This window comes from Periophthalmus magnuspinnatus, chromosome 11, assembly GCF_009829125.3.
Source record: "Periophthalmus magnuspinnatus isolate fPerMag1 chromosome 11, fPerMag1.2.pri, whole genome shotgun sequence".
Lineage (NCBI taxonomy): Eukaryota > Metazoa > Chordata > Actinopteri > Gobiiformes > Gobiidae > Periophthalmus > Periophthalmus magnuspinnatus.
This window is the reverse complement of record NC_047136.2, coordinates 6533502-6554813: the sequence shown is the minus strand read 5'-3', so window position 1 is coordinate 6554813 and position 21312 is coordinate 6533502. Positions and strand designations below refer to the sequence as shown.

General features: G+C 40.4%; 1 protein-coding gene across 1 annotated transcript; it reads left to right on the top strand.

Moving 5' to 3' along the window:
• Nucleotides 1–15881: 15881 nt before the first annotated feature.
• LOC117378862 (transmembrane protein 196) lies at nucleotides 15882–20895 on the top strand. The gene is made up of 5 exons (XM_033975554.2): nucleotides 15882–16094; nucleotides 16737–16793; nucleotides 18624–18759; nucleotides 20073–20191; nucleotides 20270–20895. Exons 1-5 carry the CDS (start codon nucleotides 15930–15932, stop codon nucleotides 20342–20344), a joined length of 552 nt encoding a protein of 183 aa, XP_033831445.1. The 5' UTR covers nucleotides 15882–15929; the 3' UTR covers nucleotides 20345–20895.
• The last annotated feature ends 417 nt before the right edge of the window (nucleotides 20896–21312 follow it).

Here is a 21312-nt window from a genome sequence, read left to right as displayed (position 1 = left end):
CGCTCCAAAACGCACCAGAACGTGGCCTTGAATTCAAGTCACTTGTTTATATTGCTACTTCAGGGAGCCATTCAGCGAGATGAGAAGTCTTAGTGAGGGAGTACTACTTGCCCTCACTGTCAGGACTGAATCTGTCTGTCATTTATAACATAGGTCCTACAGTCCACTCAGCTGTCTGTTAGGATCAAATGAAAACGATCAAACCTATTTTCATTTTTTCCCCCAATAAAAGTAAAGTAGTAAAGGAATGACTACCCTACACACAAATGTAGGATAGTCATTTCATTCTTAATCTGAACTAAAAACAATTAAACTGTGCAAGTATCCGGCAGCTGCAGTTTGCCTATAGACCATCTGTGCAATTCTAAGCTCAAGTAGGTGGACAAAAGCCCCTATGCGTAATGGCAATAAACAGTTTTTATCCAGATGTAGTTCTCATTACAGAGTGATGCAAACGCAGCTTGAGACTGATAGCACCAGGCCTATATGTTTGCACCAGTGTTTTTGGATTATGGTCAGTTGATGATGTGAGTGAAAAAAGGTCACAAAAGCCTGGCTCTCTCAGAAGGGGCTCTCAAGCTGGTGCTCAGGAGACGAAGGAGGAGGTAGTCTATTGTGCAGATTCCAATGACACAGAGTAACCTCGCCCTGCTGACTGTTCCGCTGAAAAAGTTTTGCCAAACAACTGAAGAAAGTTGAGCCGGGGATAAAAGTCTACGTTTTATCTGGATTTTGGCAGAATCACAGAAAAAAGATGTTTGAGTTGGCAGAGGCCCAACTGAGTTCGCCAATAATGCATACATTTGGACAAGTCTCCTTTCTGCTCTGTTTGACCTCACTGTGGCGCTTGGACTGTGGCCAGCCAAGCCTCTTCATTCTGATGATTTGGGAATTTCGCAGGGGGAGTGCCAAACCCTCCCCAAACACCCACCCCATGCCCCCCTCTTACAATTATGGTAATGATGCAAACACAAGCGGCTGCCTTTTATGAAGTGTGTGAAAAATCTGCATTTGGGCAAAACTTAACTGAAGTACTTACATAAAAGTACTTTAAATGCAAAAACATTTATGGTCGGCTATTTTCTTCAGCTGTTATACTGCAGTGTCGATGCTTTTAGGATGAAACTTAACTTCTAAAGGACCACAGACAATAAAAATGCACTTTGGTCAACTCCAGTGGTGTAACAAAGTACAAGTAGTAAAGTACTATACTTAAGTAAAGTACAGATACCTAAAAATTATTCTTAAGAGAGTTTTACAGTGGATACTATTTACTTTCATTTTTGTTATATTTGAGAGCAGGTATACTTCTGTACACCTGTACTCCACTATATTTTTGAACTGGACTGAAAAGTAAAAAGTACTTTTCATATGACTTGAGGGGTTATTTTTACCATGTTTGTGATAACTGACGTTTTCGAGTTCAAGCTTCGGCTTTGAGCGAACAAAAATAAATACACACAATTCTAAAGAAAAATTTAGAAATTGATTTGTATTGCTACTGCTGACAATTCCAATATGAAATTAGCAACACTTTTTTACTTTTTACTCTTAAAGGACATTTTTAAAGGGGTACTTAAATACTTCTACTTTTTCTGTGATACTTTTACTTGAGTAACTTTTCACCTCTGTATCTGTACTTTTACTTAAGTAACAAAATTGAGTACTTTATCCATCACTGGTTAACTCTGACAGATTTAGTTTACAGGCATTTGCTTTTATGTATTTGAGAATGTAGGCCACTATATAATACAGTAACATTGTAACTGCTCCATTGTTACCGTCATAACTGACTGCTGACGTTTACAGATCTTTTTATACAATATGAAATTGAGTTACTTAAACACAGTTCCTCAGATTTCAAGCACTTTCCAGTTTACCCGGGCCAGTAAGCAGAAGATATGGCCGTGTTTCCTTTTGGGGCTAATGGACTCTTCTGTAAACATCGCCGGCCTTATCAATACTGTTTAGCATCAAGATTCAGGTGAGAGCTGTCAGAGAGCAGATCGTTCCAAAGTTAACACAAAACACTCCAGTCCATTTTCGGTCTCCACCACCCGTCTCCCCTCCTCCACCTTCCTCTTTCCTCCTCCGCCTTCCTCTCCCCTCCTGCCTCTTTACCCCTCCTCTCCCCCTTCTCGCGCCTCCTCTCCCCTTCTCCTGCCTTTTCCCCCTTCCCTCCTCTCCACTTTACGTGCCTCCTCTCCCCCTCCTCTCTCCTCCTCTCCCCTCCTTTCTTTCCCTCACCCCTCCTCTCTTTTCCTCTTCCCTTGTCTCCTCCTCTCATTCCTGTCCATTCCTCCCTACTCTCCTCTTCTCTTGCCTTTTCTCTCCTCTCCGTCCTCTCTCCTCCTCTTTCCTCCATCTCTCACCCCTCCTCTCATCTCCTCTAATTTCCCCTCCTCTCCTCTGCCCTCATCTCCCTTCTCCCTCCTCTCCCTCTCCTCCCTTCCTCTCCCCTCCTGTGTTTATATTAGCAGTCCACTGAGCTTCTCATCACGCTGGTCTGGTCTCATCACTCTCTGGACACAAACACTTTTTTCCAGCCCCCTGTGTCACCTGTCTGCTGGCACTTCCCACCCAATAATCACTTGAACGTTGTCTCCTCTTGGTCAGTCTCGCCCACGCGTTTCATTTAGATGCACATTCTTTGGTTCGCGCACTTGAGCACAGGATAAAGTAAGGGTCAAAGGTCACATAGGAGCTAAATGAGTTAGATGTGACCGTCCGTGGAACCAGAAGACCATCAGCTTTGAATCAGGCCTGGTACTGAATACTTTCCATAACTTTTTTGAAGGACTCCTTTTAACTTTAACCCCACTATTTAAAATTTACAGACTAGAGTTTCCTCCCACCTACATAAATGAATGGTACTGTTTGATTTAAATGTCATTTTGGGGGTTTTGACTAACTAATTTACCTTGTGACTTCATCAGAAGTTAAAAGGCAACCCGACTTCCTGTTTTGTGCATGTCACCTAAATAAAAACCATAAAACCCAATAGTGCAGAGATCACATGAAACCAAACAATGTAGATCATGACATTTGCATTTTGAGATCTGAAAACAAGCTTGTTGGTTATAAAGGTGCACTACATAACCTTTGTCCCCATGGAGATGTTATCGCTCTTTGCATTGTCCCACAGTATATGACATTAAACTTATCCATCTTTCATTATTCAGCCAATTGTTTTTTTGTTTTGTTTTTTTGGAACTTGGCCTAGTGCTGGTATCACCTGCTTGTCTCCATGGTGATAGACAATCTTAATGCTACACTGTGTAAAATTCTAGGCAAAGCCATCACAAAACATCTCTGTGGTGACAGGCAGCTGAACCCAGCACCAGAAAAATGACATAGTGCAGCTTTAGGAAATGACTGTGACTGATTTCTATCTGAAAAACACTATTTTGAAACCGGTTAAATTCATAAAGTGTTCCATTGTTGACCCCCTTGAGGCTGGAGTTAGTGACGATGCCTTGGCTGCATGGGTTAAACTGAGAAATCCCCCACCTGTGAGAATTTTACTCTATGCAAAGTCTTACCATATGAAGACCACAGTACCCATACACCTCTGCTTTTGTGATGAAACTGCACAACTTCCTCCTATGACCTATTTTCAAATTAACCAGTGAGAGTAGGTGCTCTACGTAGGAATTTCAGTGTGTACTTTCTGTGGACGTGCTTAACCTTGAATCACGGTAGTTTGGGTTGGCTCTTGGACAAAATAGAGAAGCGAGAAATGACTTTGAGTAAAATACCTCTGGAAAGGGAACAAGGATAAAACATTGTATGTGGTATCATGACTGGACTCAAAAGAAAACATCCGTTAGCTTCCTCCTGGATAAGACCGAGGAAAGCCCGTGGTTTGTACTATGTAGACGCAGACATTTGTGTGGCCTTGTGGTCCAGCTGGAACATAACATTTATAAGTACATCTACATTTCACTAAGCCACCAGAATGACTCTAGACACTATGGCATAACAACAATAAGACTGTGGTCACAACATCCAATTACAAGTCCACTACATTTGGGAGGGATAAGTGTGTACTCTGTTTATGTCTATCCAACTTAGATATTGTTTTCCAAATATTCCAAATTACTCCATGTTTATACAGTACAAACATGTGTTAGTAAGTATATTTTTATATATTTTTAACCATGTGAAAGCATTTAGTAGGTAGTATTCTCTCATTTACAGTGGTGGACTGAGTACTCAGTCTTAGGCAATATTACTACAGATACCAGAGCAAAATAAACACTTAAGTAAAAGTAAAAGCATCACATGAAAAAGTAGTTGTTTATGTACTTCAAGAATAAAAAGTAAAAGTATTTTTTTGAAAACTTCAAATATAATGACTTTGATACAGATTTATGCTGCATTTAGTTCAAGAGAAACAACTCAATCAATCTTTTTATTCTAGCTGTTTTTATTTGTATATTTGTGGTTACTTTTTTTCTTTTTTTTTTGCTCAAATTATAAAGGTCTCCAATAATAATAAAAAAAACCTTTTACTTTTCAGTCCAATTCAAAAATATAGTGGAGTAGAAAGTACAGATACCTGCTCTCACATGTAGTGAAGTAAAAGTACAGTACTTTACTACTTTTACTAATAGAGTTACTTAATAGAGTTGATAGAAAAATGTTATAGCTCATAGTTATATCTGAAGTTACAGTTTATAGCATATTGATGTATTATTATGTAGTTGTTGTCGTTAGTAGAAGTACACAAAGTTGAGTTTTGTTATACTTCAGTGCAGTAAAAATGACATATCATATCTCAAATTTCCCTAACACACAAAGTGTGAAACATTTATAGTTTGATTTATAGGCACAAAAAAAGGCTTGTGTTCTGGACACAAAGGGGCACTTGTCCTCGAAATACGAAAGTGAATGCCACGATTCCCAAACAAATCTACTCATAATTTCTCTCTAATTTCACCTTTTCCTCTGAGGCAGGGGTCAGACAGTCCCACTCTAACCCCCTGTAATCCTGTTATAGTCCACACAGCAAGAGAGAGTGAGACAGGCACAGTGCCAGCTCCGCAACAAGAATGAGAGAAGAAAGTGAAAAGAAAGAAGAGAGGGGTCGCACTCAAGTCTCAAGGACTTTTAGCCGCTGTGCTGGTATCTTCAGGGAAATAGCACATTTTAAATTCAGGGAGGGGTGACAATGATATACCCTGGTGCGGTTCGGTATCCAGTCCAATCTATATATGCATACACCCTCACACCACTGGCACCACCCAGCTCAGATTCCTCTTACACAACCTCAGCTCAGTCATGTGAGCCATGTGCATCCTATTCGCGTAATTTTTTATAGTTTGTTCAACTTCCGAGAGATTATGAATGGGTAAGAATTAAGAAGAATTGAGGACTAGCCACTAGATGGAGGTAGAGATACTAACCTAAATGAAATTACTTCATAATTGGCCTGTATGTATTTTACAATACGGATTCATTATCATGTTTTTTTTGTTTGTTTGTTTTTTCAGAAGAAGAATCTATGTAGCCAAAACATTGCTTCTTGTGAGTCAAAGATTTCTGGGAAAGAAGGAAGTTACTTGGACCTAAAAGAAAGGCAAAAGAGTGGTCCTGACGTAAGGCAGGTTTAATTAAAGAAGAATAGTCACTCAGTCATTTTAAATAATACACTGCCCACTACTTCTATTGTTAAGCAAATTCCTCAAGTCCAAAGCAGTTAATTTCAGAAGAAAATCTAAAAAATGAAGGTTATTGTTTTATCTTCCCGACATTGCAGACACGGTCATTCCTTAGATATCAAGCTCATACCAAGGACACACTGAAGCATTACTGTATCAGGAGAGATAAGATTTATTATTATATCAAACAGAAGTTTAACCAGCTGAGTCACAGGCGTGGATTCCACTTCTTAAAAAGGAGCTATAGAAGTGAATATGAATGGTCTTTCTGAATTACACGATGAGCTAAATATAATTCATTCAGGAACAGGAAATCACAAACTTGTCACAGGATCAGTTAAAAAAGATGTAATTGCACAGTAAAATGTAATGTAAAACGTAAGCACAAAAGACAACCACTGCTTATTTACTGAACAATCACTTTCAAATAAATATTGTAATATTCAAATAAATACGTTGAGTAGGCTACGACAACTGCAGTCCGCTTTGTGAACATGTTTTATTTGATTACTATTTACTTGGCTGATAAACATAATCTAAGCCTACATGCTGTAAACATGGTGAATTGTGGCCACAGGCTCATTTCCATCCACTGTCCCGTATTCGCTCTCACAAACACACATTCAGACACCAGCATGGACACTGGAGCCAAGGTGGGTGAAGTGTCTTGCCCAAGGACACAAGCAGCACCGGCCTGAGCAGGAAAGTGCTCTAACCACGAAGCCACTGCTGCCCCACTATGGCACTTGATATTCCCTGTGGTCTCCAATCCTGCTCTAACCAGGCTAAACCGTGCTTAACGTCTGAGATCAGGTGAGATGGGGTATTGAGTAAGGTGGTATGGTAAATAACTGCCTATTGCTAAGTACCTCACCCCCATAACCTTCGCCCACCTGCACACTCTATTTCTATCTTCTATTAAAATGAGACAAAACAGGAAAGCGCAGGCTGCAGAGGGGATGGTTTGTTTACATAACAAATCAGATGAAAATTAGAAGACAGAAGAAACCTTCACAAAAGATTACAAAATATTGTGTAATACTTGTTTTGTATATGTCATAGGGGTGGGTCTGTCCAGTGTGTGCAACGGTAATACTGGTCCAATTCTACACAATGTTTTTATAACTCCACACTGTGTTCTGTGTCCACTTTCTTACATTTGGTGCTGCTCGGAAAAATCGTTCATGGCAATCAGCACAACAGTGTGTGTGTGTGTGTGTGTGTGTGTGTGTGGGTGTGGGTGTGTGTGTGTGGGGGGGGTGTGTGCGTGCGTGTGTGTGGTGTGTCTATAGACTGTATGATGTCTACGCACAAATGCATTTTGTCCCTCAAATAACGCCTTCTAGTATACGTCATTCACAGATATGTCACTCTGCTCGCCTCATTTCATGTTTCAGTTTTGCTAACTGCCCTAACAGGGAAAGATGTTGTTTTATTGCATGAATGTGTGCTTTGATGCTGCTCATAAATGTGTGTTGACATGGTCCCCGGGTCCACACACAGCTGCATGTGTTGGTGGACATTTGGAAAAGCAGGGAGTTTCCTTCCTGGGTGAAGCACTGTCATTTAGGTGTGACAGAGGTGGGGCATGAAAACACCAACTCAAAATTTTGCTTTCACAATACTGGGCTTAACTACTGTTCTGTAAAATCTGAAGAGATTATGGGGATAAAGGGACTTTCTCTTGTTTAACAGATGATGTGCCAGATTAAACTGCCCCTATGAAGTGAAAGAGAAACTAAGTAAAGGTTGTCCCAAGGCAGCATCATCATTTCAGTTGAAATGGTACCAAATTTAGATACAAAAATATCTCAGCTGAGATGAATGAAATGAATGAATGAAAAGCAGCAATGCCAGGATCCACTGACCCACGCAATACAAGTGCCACCATTCAAATGTGACCATTTATGGCAGTGACAGAAACACCTCAATGATGAAGCAGAGTCAGTGCAATGCAAACAAGCAGCAGATAAAATCAGCTCTCTGCAAACTGTGCATACTGTGCATACTAATGTAATCTGTGTTTGCCATCATGGTGAAGTATCATATTTAAATGTAAATATTAGGCAAGGCAAGTTTATTTGTGTAACACAATTCATACACAAAGTAATTCAAAGTGCTTAAAGGATAAGAAAGACATAATTATTATTCATGCTTAGGTTTGTTTAATTTTAAAGAATAAAAAATGTTCAGTCATATGCACAGCTAAACAGAATCTGAGCTTGGATTTAAACATTGTCAGAGTAGAGGCCTGTCTCACATCTTCAGGAAGACTGTTCCAGGTTTTATCTGCATAAAGTGAAACACTGAGTCCCCTGGTTTAGTCCTGGTTTAGTCCTGGTTTAGTCCTGGTTTAGTCCTGGTTTAGTCCTGGTTTAGTCCTGGTTTAGTCCTGGTTTAGTCCTGGTTTAGTCCTGGTTTAGTCCTGGTTTAGTCCTGGTTTAGTCCTGGTTTAGTCCTGGTTTAGTCCTGGTTTAGTCCTGGTTTAGTCCTGGTTTAGTCCTGGTTTAGTCATGACTCTGGGCTGGTCCCTGAAGTCCTCAGAGTGTGAGATGGTTCAAATGGCACTAACATGTGGGAGATGTAATTTGGTGCTAGGCCATGGAGAGACATGTACACAAGCAGAGCTCCTTTACTACATTTTTGTACAGGAGTATACATTTTAGTACATGCTGTGTAATGTGGCCCTCTAGTGGCCATTCAATAAAATACTATCTAAAAATGAGACATTAAACATTAACCAAACAAGAGCGTGGAATACACTGAAATCGTTTTTCTTACAAGAACATGGGATGGGTAGTTTAAGGTCTTATTTGAGCTGAATCAGTTAGACTGAAATCCGGTCCAGGATCAGGTTCTCCTCCTGTCTGCTCCAGAGGTGCACTGTTTAGGTGCAGCACCTCTGTCCTATGGAGGATGGGTCCAATTTCACTGTGAGAGGAGAACATGACTCTGCTATGGGACTGTCTTGGATCAGACCCACTTTGCCTTTGAGCATCACTAATAATGTGTGTGTATGTGCTAGCTGTGGTCCCTAATGTCAACTGTTTAATACTTAATAAGTCTTGTTTACTTGGCAGAGTGGTTGCCCACACAGCAAGTGCAGATCCAGAAAAAGTCCACAAAGGAACAACAGACTAGCTGCATTTATGGTGAGTAGTACAAGGACGTGTCTGAAAAAAACTCTAGATTGACTGTTAAACATGCTTAAAATGAATTGTGAGACATGCACTGATTCACTGTGGAAATTACATCATATCAAATAGTAAAAATAGCTGCACTACTAACTCAGGAGGCAAGGCCAAAACTGGCAGGTTTGGCAAAAGTCCCTGGCATCTGTACTGAAGGAGGGGTAAAACACAGATAAACTTCATGTGTGGAAGTTCTATTTTTTTTTTTTTATTCCTATGTTTTTATTTTATTATTATTGTTTACATTTAAAAAGTACATCAACATAGTGTGACATGAACAAAGTTAATGATGCCTTATCTGCCCCTACAAGTGAACACTACAAGAAGATGAATCCTGCTGATCAATTAGCCTTTTGATCAATACGTCTCTCTCAGGACTGGTCTTCTGGGAGCTTACAAATTGAACCTGTCATCATTCACTTGTATTATTTATAGCACTCAGATCTTAAGTCACACAAGGGTTGTGTGTAAACCCTGTTTAACCACTAAAAATAATAGAATTGACTCCAGTGGTGTTGACTTGAAATGACCTGGGAGCGCCCCAAGCCTGTCAGAGCTTTATTATTGCCATATATAATGTATGAGTCGGTGTTTACATTTTCAAAAAGTCAATATATAGACATCCAAACATTTAAGTGTGACCACTATTTTCTGACAGGTTAACCACAATGAGACACCAGACCAGTACTGCCAGCAGAACCAAGGGGATCCCCAAGACAAGTGACAATGACCAGCATTATACTGTATTAGAAGCAGCGTCACAAATGAGAATGTGAAATAACCATATTAATAAACAAAAACAAAATACCTCATTGATTTGTATTAAGTAGCAATTGTTATAATACACTCAAGATCCAATTCTTCATCTCCAAACTTAAGACTGGGCTGAAAACCCACCTCTTCTCCCTGGCATTTAATACCAACTAGACAGGATCTTGATTGTCAGGATCCTCCCTTCTGCTGTTTTCCCTGTTGTCTGTCTCTCCTCCCACCTGGGTGTGGGCTTACCTGATCTGACAGCTGGCACACCTAGATCCAATTTTCCTCTTTACCTGCAGTAAAAGAAGCCTCTTTTTCATCCACTCCTTGCCAGTTTGTTGTTGATACTTCAGTTAGTAGATGTGTTTGATGCCAGAGTTTTTGTAAGCTGCTTTCCTGCCTGTCCCCTACCTGTCTGTTTGTCTACCTGCCTGCCTCCAACCTGTCTACGGGTCTACCTGCTAGCCAGCTCAATACCTACCTGCATCGCTGGACCCTCCCAGCCTGATACTTACCATTTACCTGATTACTAGCCTGGACAATAAACAGTTGAACTACGGTACTTACCAGTTATGTGCTGCTTTTGGGTCCTAAGTAAAACTGTGACACCTATGCATTGTGTTATCTCTATACTTGTTTTTATGTGAAGCACTTTGGTCATCTGAAGCTGTTTTAAATCTGCTATATAAATAAACTTGAACTGAGAAGGAGCCTTAGATCAGATTTAAACATTATTTCACTGACCTTAACATACAGTAGCTGGTCTGAACTTTGAAGGTGAATGACTTCACCTTAGAGACTCATGTATTTGTCTCGAGTAGGTTAGACTGATCACCAGCCTCTCCAAACGAACGTTACAACAGCTGCAGTATATCCAGAATGCTGCTGCTCCGGTCCTGACTAGAACTAGAACTACAAGCACATGCATCCGGTGCTCAGGTCTCTTCACTGGTTCCTGTGAATCAAAGAATAGATTTTAAAGCAGTTCTGCTTGTGTACAAGTCACGGCCTAGCACCAAAAAATATCTTCCACATGTTAGTGCCATATGAACCATCTCACACTGGTGCCCAGAGTCAGGACTGAACCAGGGCTAAACCAGACGTAAACATGGGGAATCATCGTTTCATTTTTATGTAGCTAAAACCTGGAGCAGTCTTCCTGAAGATGTGAGACAGGCCTCTACTTTAGCAATGTTCAACTCCAGGCTCCAAAAAGTTCTGTTTAGCTGTGCATATGACTGAAAGGTTTTTATTCTGCACTCTTCTCTTTTAATGTTAATTTTATCATGATTATTTGTGATTATTTATGTTTTGAGTTGCTATATTGTGATTTTAATGTCTTTCTTATTCTGTAAAGCACTTTGAATTACTTTGAGTACAAATTGTGCTGAAATAAATACAAATAAACTTGCCTTGCCTATTTAAATAATGAAAACAACATGAAATTTGCAAAAATGAAACTGGTTAATAACAAAAAATCTCTAACAAAACATAAGGTATAGTAATTAAATAATAATTAAATAGAGTGTCAAAATATACTATTTATTCTTACCACTTACTAACTCTACTGTCTGACCATTACCCACTGCAAGCCTCCAGTTCTATAACAGGCTTGACACTCCACTAAAGAACTTGACTAAAGACAGGATATTTTAAAATGCAGATTAATATATTCAAGATAATATGCTTTAAATGCATACCTCATACAGTCACCACACTCTCCTTGATCTCTGTGTTGCTAAAGCGGCATTTAAGAGTTCAAGGACAACCCTGCAAAAACATCTACGTCCCACAGCTGCACAAACTGACTGCAGTCTCCACACAGCATAGAACCATACTTACTGGCCTTATGCATTAAATAACTTTAACACAAAAACAAACCACTAATTAGCCTGTATATTCAGATGGGAAATGGCATTCTTCTCACAGGCCGAATTCACCGTTTGTGGTGACCTTTCACATTTCCATAATATTAATTAAGCAAACAGCATGTGACCTTTGACCTTGCACATCCAATCTTTTCTCATCCTATGCTCAGCAGGCTCCTGTTGGGTGCTGCTGACAAAGGGAGCACTGGCGCTGACTTGCTTTGGCTCTGCCGCACTGGAGAGCAGCTGTTTATGTACACGATGCCACATGAATCATCTTACCTCCTATGTATGTGTACAATTTTATAGAGCGCTTTTCCATCTTCAAGGCACTCAAAGCACTTTACATCAAGGAACCACTAGCCTATTCACACATACATTCATATACCAGTGTACGCAGACACTGGGGGTGAAGTGGGTTAAGTGTGGGAGGTAGAATCACACCGCCAATGGGTACAATTTCAAGATTCAAAATTTTATTATCATCATAGAAGAAACAAAAATGACCTTTAGAGCATCAAACAATGCAGAGTTTTGATGTAAAGTGCAATATAAAATTTGCAAAAGCCCATCCAATGATCGCATAAAAACCCCAGTGTAAACATTAACACAATAAAGACATCACCGCAGCACATGTGTAATAAACAGGAAGTGCCTCCCATGAGACACACAGTCATATATGTGGAGTATTTTATATCAGTATGCAACAATACAAATATAAATGCTAAACCCACATAGAAAGTGGTAGAAATGAGCTGTGTATGTTAGGCCTTGATGCTTCTGCTATTTATTTGTTGCTGCTCAGGCCTTTTAATGATGCTGTATATATAAACATTTGCTTACAGGGATTATCTTGCATTATTGTTGTATAGGTACATCTTTGTAGCAATATATCATGCTTCCAGATGTGTTCTTGTGACAGGCCTTGTGTATGTTAGTTGATTGTGACTGTATATGTTCCAACAATCAAAGACAATCCAACAAAGTATTGATCGATAATTCCTCTCTGGTCCTTGTGTTGCCACTGAGCTCTGCGAGGAATCACGTAATTCCAATGCAGCTTATTGCCTTCCCTTCTACACATCCATTGTTCTAATGCTTTAACACTTTAAACTCAAAATACAGCCACTTTTCAAGTTCAGTCAGACCTGAAATACAACCTCTTTGAAAGCGCGATTTTAATTGGAGGCTGGTACATCTGCAGCTCACCAGGGGCTTGGTAGATTATGCACAGACTGACTGTGCTCTTCTAAAAATACACCTTACATTGTGCTTATTTGTGAGTTCATTTGAGTTAAATATATCTGCTTAATTGTGCCTGCAGGAGAGTTTGTGATAGAGTTCATGTGTGCACTTAGCATTATGCTCTTGCATCACTGGAAAAGCCACCAAACAAGTGGGGATGCTACATTTTATTGGCTTTAACTCCTGTACTGTTGTAGGCAGATTAACTCCAGTACTGTATTTTAGGCCGATTAAAACGACAGCACTACTCTCTCACAGTCTTATAGGAGAGCAGGAATGTAGTGGAGACAAAAAAGCATTGATAATATTTTTCTCATTATTCTTTTCTAATGTAAAGCAGTGCCCTGTATAAACACTGAGTTATTTATAGTTACTTATATGTAGTATAAAATGTCAGAATTGGCTCTACATCAACAACCCAAAAAGATTGGTAGAGCTTATCAGCCACATGCTACTAAAAAAAATGCATATTGATTGCTCATCAGTCAATCTCTAAACCTTATTAACAAATAAAAACTGTACTTATACTTTCCCACATGCATGGATCATGTGATTTCAGTTTGACTTACTTGAAGTTTACATGATGTAGTTTTCATTCATAAATATTTATTGGACTGCCTTTGTTAAAACTTCGGATTTTAGTGGAACAGGCAATACGTCAATAGGAGCCTATAGCTGACATGCAGATACTTCAGTAATGTCACTCAGCTGACACACTCTCCCCACCTGTTCACCCACAGTGAAGTACAGCCTCAAAGACAGCCTCTCCTCCTGTCCTCTCTCTCCTCCTGCCCTTTTTCTCCTCCTGCTGTCCCTTCACTTTCCTTACTCCTTCTCTCCTCTTGACCCTTTTCTCCTCCTGTTGTCTCTTCACTCTTCTGCCCATTCAAACCTCCTGCTCCCTCTCTCCTCTAGTTCCCTCTCTCCTCCTGCCCCTTCACCTCTCTTGCTCCTTCTCTCCTCCTGCTCCTTCATTTCCTTTGCCTCTTCTCTTCTCTTGCTCCCTCTCTCCTCCTGTCTCTTCACACATCAGTTTACTTCTCTTGCCCCTTCTCTCCTCCTGCCCCCTCTCTCCTCCTGCTCCCTCTCTGCTCCTGCCCCTTCTCTCCTCCTGCCCCCTCTCTCCTCCTGCCCCCTCTCTCCTCCTGCTCCCTCTCTCCTCCTGCTCCCTCTCTCCTCCTGCTCCCTCTCTCCTCCTGCTCCCTCTCTCCTCCTGCTCCCTCTCTGCTCTTGCCCCTTCTCTCCTCCTGCCCCCTTCTCTTCTCCTGCTCCTTCTCTCCTCCTGCTCCTTCTCCCCACCTGTCCCTTCTCTCCTCCTGTCTCTAGGGTCTACCAGCAGATTGACATATGCCTGGCGCTCCAGTCATTACAAACCAGCACCATATATGTCCTAATGATTCAGGGGCCCACAAATGGCCAAGGGGACCACTGAGGAGCTTATAATGAGCCTCTGGGGACAACGAACTTCCAGGCACCTCCTGTCTTTATCCACTTAGCTAAATAGAACTCCATACATCTCCAGCCCCGGGTCACTAATATGAGTGAGTGAGGTCTATCCTAGCAATATGTCATCGTATTCCTCAGGGGTTGTCCTCCTTCTGTCTAATAATGCCACCAACCGGACAATGAAAGATTTAACTGTGAGTCAATGCCAGGACTGTTACGCTGAAAATGTAAGTTTCCAAATGTGATTCACTTCTAAGATCTGAGCCATGCTGCAGTGGCAAATCTGTATGTGTCTTTACTCCTAATAAAAACAATTGCTCACTGCACAATATCAACACTAACTACATTATATATGCCCCGTGAAATGATCGCAACCCACCAGTCAAGCATAGCAGATAAAATTGCAAAGTAAATGGCCCCATGATGTGATCCGAGAGTCAGTGAGAAAGACAAGCAAATTCACTGCTATTGATCAGCTCCTGCTACAGTTTAGGCTCTAGGCCAATGGCTGCATCTTATTCCAGACCAATAAAAACCGATTGGATCCTACCACGTGCAGCTCAGTCCCTGCTTTATAACAAATAAACACTGGTCTGCTCACGTGGGATATGCTGTTATAGCTCTCATCATTATTTAAATGTTGTAGTTTGAGAAGAAGTAGAAGAAAACTAGACAACACTCGAACAAAGTATTATCAGTAGGAGAGGAAGCATGTAAACAGTTAAGTGCATCGAGATAAACCAATAAAATAAAACACTCCGAGTCATTAATTCTGCATGTTCCAATCAGGACACAACACTAGAGAATGTTTCCACACAAAGCAGAGCAGAGTGCTGTGTCCAGTGTTTACCTCAGCACTTTCAGCACAATTTAACAGCAGCGCTCTTTAAAATAAGTGGATTTGATTAAAATAACGATACAAAGTCATGAAACATGCAGGAGCCCACATGAAGCCCTGCAGCTTTGTTTTAGTCAAATGGTCAGTAATGTCTTAGCAGTGCTCAAATGAAACACAAGGAAATTGGCCTAATCCTAAAAAGCAAGTAACATGTAGCCTGTCCACGCTGCATTTAGACTTCAGTCAAGGAAGGACACGTGAGATCATTCAATACTGAGGCTCGATCCGGTTAAATGGCTCACACAAGGGTGAGATAAAGGGGTGAGCTCAAGGTAGCTCAAGTTATTTTGCAAAAAGAAGAAAAAAAATAAAAACCTAACATAAATTATAGGATAATCGTGGCCTACTAATGAGCTCTAGACTGGACAGTTTTCGTGCGCAGTTGAAGAGTGACTGGTTTCGTTCTGCGCCTGTTCCATTCTTTTTATGCCAAACATAAACAGTCAAAAGCCTGTTCAAAATCCTTTCCTCTTTGACAGCTGTCTTATGAGCTCCTCAAAAGTCGTACTTGCTTTAGCTTGACGTAACAGTGAACAAGGAGCGGGGTAGACACAGAGCGACCCCCTCTCAGCGCAGATGGGGCAGAGCGCACGTGTGGAGGAGATGACCCCCGCTCCAGAGCTGAGCGCGTGTGTGGCGCGCACACTCACAACCTGGACAGCGATGGAGAACGGAGCATCTGTTCTGCGGACCGCATTTTACTTTTAATTTTCATCGAGGCAGTTTTTCACTTCCTTCGTACCTGATTAATCCTGCGCAGGCTGTGAGATGTAAGCGCACTTGGAGCGCACTGAGCTGGACTCACCGGTTGTCTGTTCGCCGCCTCTGCCGTTGCAGCTGGAGCAATGCGCGGGGCACGATGTGCTCCAGTCGGAAGATCCTATGGAGCCTGCTGTTGCTGTCCGTGCTGGAGGTGGGCCTGGGTGTGGCTAGCATCGTCCTGGGGGCCGTGGGAATCAGCGCTGTCCGGGGAGAGCACAAGCCGCAACAGGGTGACGCTTCCCCGGTCTGGAGCGGGCTCTGTGTAAGTCCTGAAACAAGCAGACTTGTTAGAGTTCCAAAAAGGCTAAGTTTGATGTTTTTAAAGCTACTTCAAACACTGGATTTTATAACAAAGAATAGAATGTTTTGGGTTTGTTTTTTTTTATAATTGTAAAGATGGGTCAATAAGAATGGCTCATAAAGCTTGTTGGACTTTTCTGACATGTGCCTATTGTTCCAGAACTCCAGGGCTTGGACAGATACTGGAAAGTTTTGGCCAATATTTTGTATCCAGCTGTGATGTAGTTCATATACTTTAATATTCCACAGTCAATGGCAGCATGTGCTCTGCATGTTCAACCAACTGCTGAATCAGCCACTTCTGACCATGGTCATGTAAAGGTGACATCTCCTGATGTAAACTGCTTCTTTGTAGAGATGCAGAAGACAGCATTTGAATTTATATAGTGACATATTTAAGTCACAATTTTAGTTTTAAATGCCCCCCTGCAGTTTACAGCTTTGTTCTTCTAGTTTAGTCAGAATCAGCCCAAGGGTCCACCACACTCACATTTATTTCACTTTGCACCAAGACAATGCATCAAATGAGCGGCTTATGAAGAATGACTTCAGCTGTTTCCTCCAAGTTTCTCACTAACTTGTGCACTTGTTTTTGTCTGTACAGTTTCTCGTCTGTGGGATGTGTGGAGTGCTGTGTGCTCGCAAGAGGACAGGGCTTATTGTAAGTATACTGTAGACCATGTCTTAAGCTTGCTCAACAAATATCTTGTTCAAACATACACAGTCTACTTCAATTATTCTTAACCTGAGTTTCTTTTTTTATTATTGAAATGAAATAGAAAAAATATCCAATCCATATTTTGGTGTTTCTTTAGAAAACATTACTGTTACTGTTGCATCATCATATTTTCCTGGTAGCACAAGAACTGTTTAAGGAGAACAGACGTGCTTAAAAATAAGTTAAAAACATATTATTCATCTCTTCCATATCTTACGTTCATGACCCAAAAGGCCTTTAGTCCAGCCTGAGTAAGTCTGTAGAGCAGTTTCTGTGTGAATTGAGTACAAGAGACAACCAGTCACCTCTCTGGCTTTTTCTGTCACTCTTTTTTTTGCTTAGCTTCACTCCCCCTTCCGAGTCCTCATGTTTCTCCCTCACTGTCTGTCTATGTGTCTTTGTCTGCTATAAATCAATGTCAACACCATCTCCTGCAACATCCACCATTACTATTACACTTCACAAAACTAACACTGTCTGTTTAACTATCCCATTCATTTTGATCCCTGTTATTTACCAACATTCTTCTAGTCAAGTGCGTATCAGAAAGCTTTCCTTGCATTGTCCTGTCTGCCTCTGGGACAGTGATTGCATTAGGTTGGTTAGGCTCCGGACTCCTGCCAGCCGATCTCAACACTTCAGCAGGTAATGACTGAAACCAGAGATGCCCTTTTCCATGCGGTTAGAGCCATCTACGCTGAAACCAATGAAAAAAAAAACGTTGGCCTTCAAAACAAAACACAACACACACATGCACCAAAAGCAGTTGGTGGTAAAACTCATGCAGACATCAATTAATCATGTTGCTAAGAAACCAAAACTTCAATCCAGTTGATGTTTATTTATAAAGCACATTTAAAACAAGCAAAAGCTGACCAAAGTGCTTTATATAAAAGTCAACAAAAACACTAACACGACACATAGGCAAAGAATAATAAAACTACTACCGGTAGATACCCTGTCTAGCTAGTATTAAATGCCAAGGGGAAGAGGTGGATTTTCAGTCTAGTCTTAAACTGCGTTAAAGACTGAGAGAATTTGCCAGGCAGAGGGCGCTGTCCCATAGTCTGAGGTTGCCACAAAAAAGGCTCTGTCACCTCTGGGCACAGCCAGCAAGAGCTGGTTAGCTGGCCTCTGGGCTCTAGGGGGAGTATAGGACTGCAGTAACTCCCTCAAATAAAGAGGACCCATAGAGTGCAGATATTTATCACAATCAATAACAGTTTGAACTGCACTTGATATGAAACAGGAGCCAGTGCAGGTTGCACAGCACAGACGTGATGTGTCTTGTCTCTTAGTTTTTGTCAGAAGCTGCAGCGTTCTGAACATTCTGTTAGCGCTGCAGGGAGCCCTGATCCAGCCCCACATGCACAGAATTACAATAATCCACATGAGGCAAGATGAAAACATTATAATTTATAATGAATTATAGGAAATTAGATTTATTTTGACTGTCATTCATCCATCATCACTGCAGCCTTCACTCCTTAACAGGAAAATGATAATGATGGAAGTTCAATTGTAAATTCCCACTTCTTCTTATCACATTTTGCCTGTTTGTTTACAGTTTGGGGACTGACAGTATAAATCTATGTCAATGGAGATTTTTTTTTTTTTATAATTATACATGTTACACATTATACATATCACCAGATTATGAAATTGCATTTGTGGCCCCTACGTATCCAGTTTTGCATTCCCTTGAAATATATAACATTTTTGGTAAGCAAAATAACCACAAGCGCTCCCTCTCTCCTTTTGTCTGACTCATAGATGATCCTGTTTTCAGCCTGCTGTATCTGTGGTCTGATCGGTGGAATCCTCAACTTCCAGTTTGTCCGTGCGCTCAGCAAAAAACCCAGCTCCATGCATTCAGTCCACCTGGCGGCAATGACACTTGCATGCCTGGGTGAAATAACTCATTATTATATGTACCGGTAGATGTTTACATGTCCCAACACCTTCAACTGCACAGTAGTTAAAGGCTAAATTACAAAGGCTAAAATGGTGCTTTACTGATCTCTTGTGGCTGAAATGGGTATAGCTCAGTATGGCAGTTATTTAGAATGTACTTGACAGATGGGGATCCAATAAAAATGTTGTTCTTATCTCATCATTAATATTCATTACTTTAGTAGTTCTTTAGTACTAATTTAGTAGTAACCTCCAAACTATTAACTTCAAGACCGCTATAGTAATTCAAGATGTCTGTGTAATCCCTTAGTTATCCTGGTATGGCCTAAAGCAATAGTTCAATTGTGTAAACTAGACAAAAGTTTTAGAGTGAAGACGTTTCGCTGCTCATCCAAACTGCTTCTTCAGTTCTGGTCAGATCGCTGGTGGACACTGCTTTATATGTATCTGAAGGGAGGAGTTAACTACACTGAAACTAACATACCTGTTGTTTACAGTTTTTGTTTCTTAGCTAGGTTTACTGAACTATACTAAGTGTGAGCTGTGCCTGGGTCAATTTTGCATAATGGTTCAGTCCCCTAATATAATAATATAATATACTGGCTATCACTGTTGTTTTCCTTGTTTTGATTTAGGAGGATGGTGTTATAAATAGGAGATAAATTATGTCTAAGCCCCCCATTCCTGTTCAAAGATGGACTGTGTTTCCTAACAAAAATGGCTTCTTTAACTCCCCTCTCAAACCATTTTTCTTTGGCTAAGATCTGTACCTCACTATGTTCAGAGGAGTGGTTAGTGGCTTTGAGATGGAGATTCACGGCGAACTGGAGTCCCAAACTGCTATCACAACAATGTTGGTACATTCTCTTATGAAGAAAGGACAAAACCCCGAGCCACAAACAAAGCAATGGGGTCTACTCCATTCAGTGTAGTGAAGACTGCAGTGAACATTATATTGGAGAGACTAAATAGCCACTCCATAAGAGAATGTACCAACACTGTCCCGAGAGCAGCACGGGACCCCAGTCTGGTGAAGCATCATCACTCATAAACTCTGCCCAGTTGACAGAATAGAATTTTTCTTTTTACTAACAACTCAAGACTAAATATTATAGCTTTTGAATTGTGAAAAGTCCTCAAAATGTCACCTATAAACAGGAAACTGAAATCTATTGATTGCATTTACTTATTTTATGAAAATGAATATGAAAAAGGGTACACAAAATAATAGAAAATACAATAGCTGTGCAGATATGTATTGTGTAGTCCACTGTTTTGTCTCTCTTTTACCCTCTGTGTTTTCTTCAGGGATATCGTCTTGCACATTGTCGACGTGGCTCACCTGTCGACTGGCCAGCTCCGAACAGCAGAGGATGTTTTTGGAAAGGGAACACTCGCTGCATCACTCTCATGAGATGACCGACAAGGTGGCACATGTAAAGAGGAAAAAGTCTTTCTAGTATTATACAATAGTGTGGATGTTCACCTGTTTTTTCTTTTAACAGGAGACCCTGGACAATTCTAGTAGTAATGGAATTCCACAAATCTCCTACAACGGACACACTGCAACATCACCGTGACAACATGGTGATATTACTGATATTAATACAGCTCTCACCAATAGGGAAATAGCATGTGATTCTTTCTTTATATCTTCAGACATTATCGTTGTGACTGCAGGGATGCATCAGACATATTATCTTATCTGGTTTGTGGCTGAAGTGAAACCACTTTTGGCTGATCAACCACAGTATTAAATATGCAATGTTTTTTTATGCTCAGTTAAACCAAAGTGAGGCTAAAGACCTCTTAATGGTAACCTCTAAACTCTTAACCTGTAAGGGTCAACTTTATCCAATCAGATTCAACAAAGTGATGAGCACAAAGAAGCATGCGTCTGTTTGAAGAGCTATTTCCTCGTGCTATGGATTTATTGAATGCAGATCTTACATCAGAACACAGTATATATACATAGTCTCATAATGGAATGATTTAACACAAAATGATACTTATTACTGTATATCCATGCTTGTATATGTATAACTGTATATTGTTATGTCTATAAATTAAAATTATTTTTATAAATGCTTCTTATAAAAAGGTACTCGATTAAAGTAACAAATCTGCCTCACAGTCTTTTCTGTCTGGGTTCATTTTTACCTCAGTGTGTTATGGTTTCTATGATAAGCTTTTATTTCTTTGTATAATGATGCCGTTTGTTGCTTATATTATTTTGTTAAAAAGCATAGCCTGCACAGAGTTTCCATGTGTCCTGGAAAACCTGAAAAATAATTTGCTGTTTTCTAGACATGGAAAATTAGAAGAAATGCCAAATGTCCTGGAAAATATGTTGTCCTTGAAAATTTCTCCACACTTTGCTTTACTGTATAATTGCATCAAATTAGTAGAGACATTTACTGACACCTATTACTGTCACCTATGAGAGCTAAAATCCACTAAAATGCATGAAATTATACCTATTTTGTACAAAATTTTAACATCCTCACATCTCTTTCACCTTAACTGCTTTGCAGGATCTTGGTGTCAC

Coding starts and splice junctions, on each gene's coding strand:
- LOC117378862 (XM_033975554.2), top strand. CDS start 15,930: ATGTGCTCCAGTCGGAAGATCCTATGGAGCCTGCTGTTGCTGTCCGTG. Junction 16,095..16,736: donor CGGTCTGGAGCGGGCTCTGT/GTAAGTCCTGAA, acceptor TTGTCTGTACAG/TTTCTCGTCTGTGGGATGTG. Junction 16,794..18,623: donor GCAAGAGGACAGGGCTTATT/GTAAGTATACTG, acceptor TCTGACTCATAG/ATGATCCTGTTTTCAGCCTG.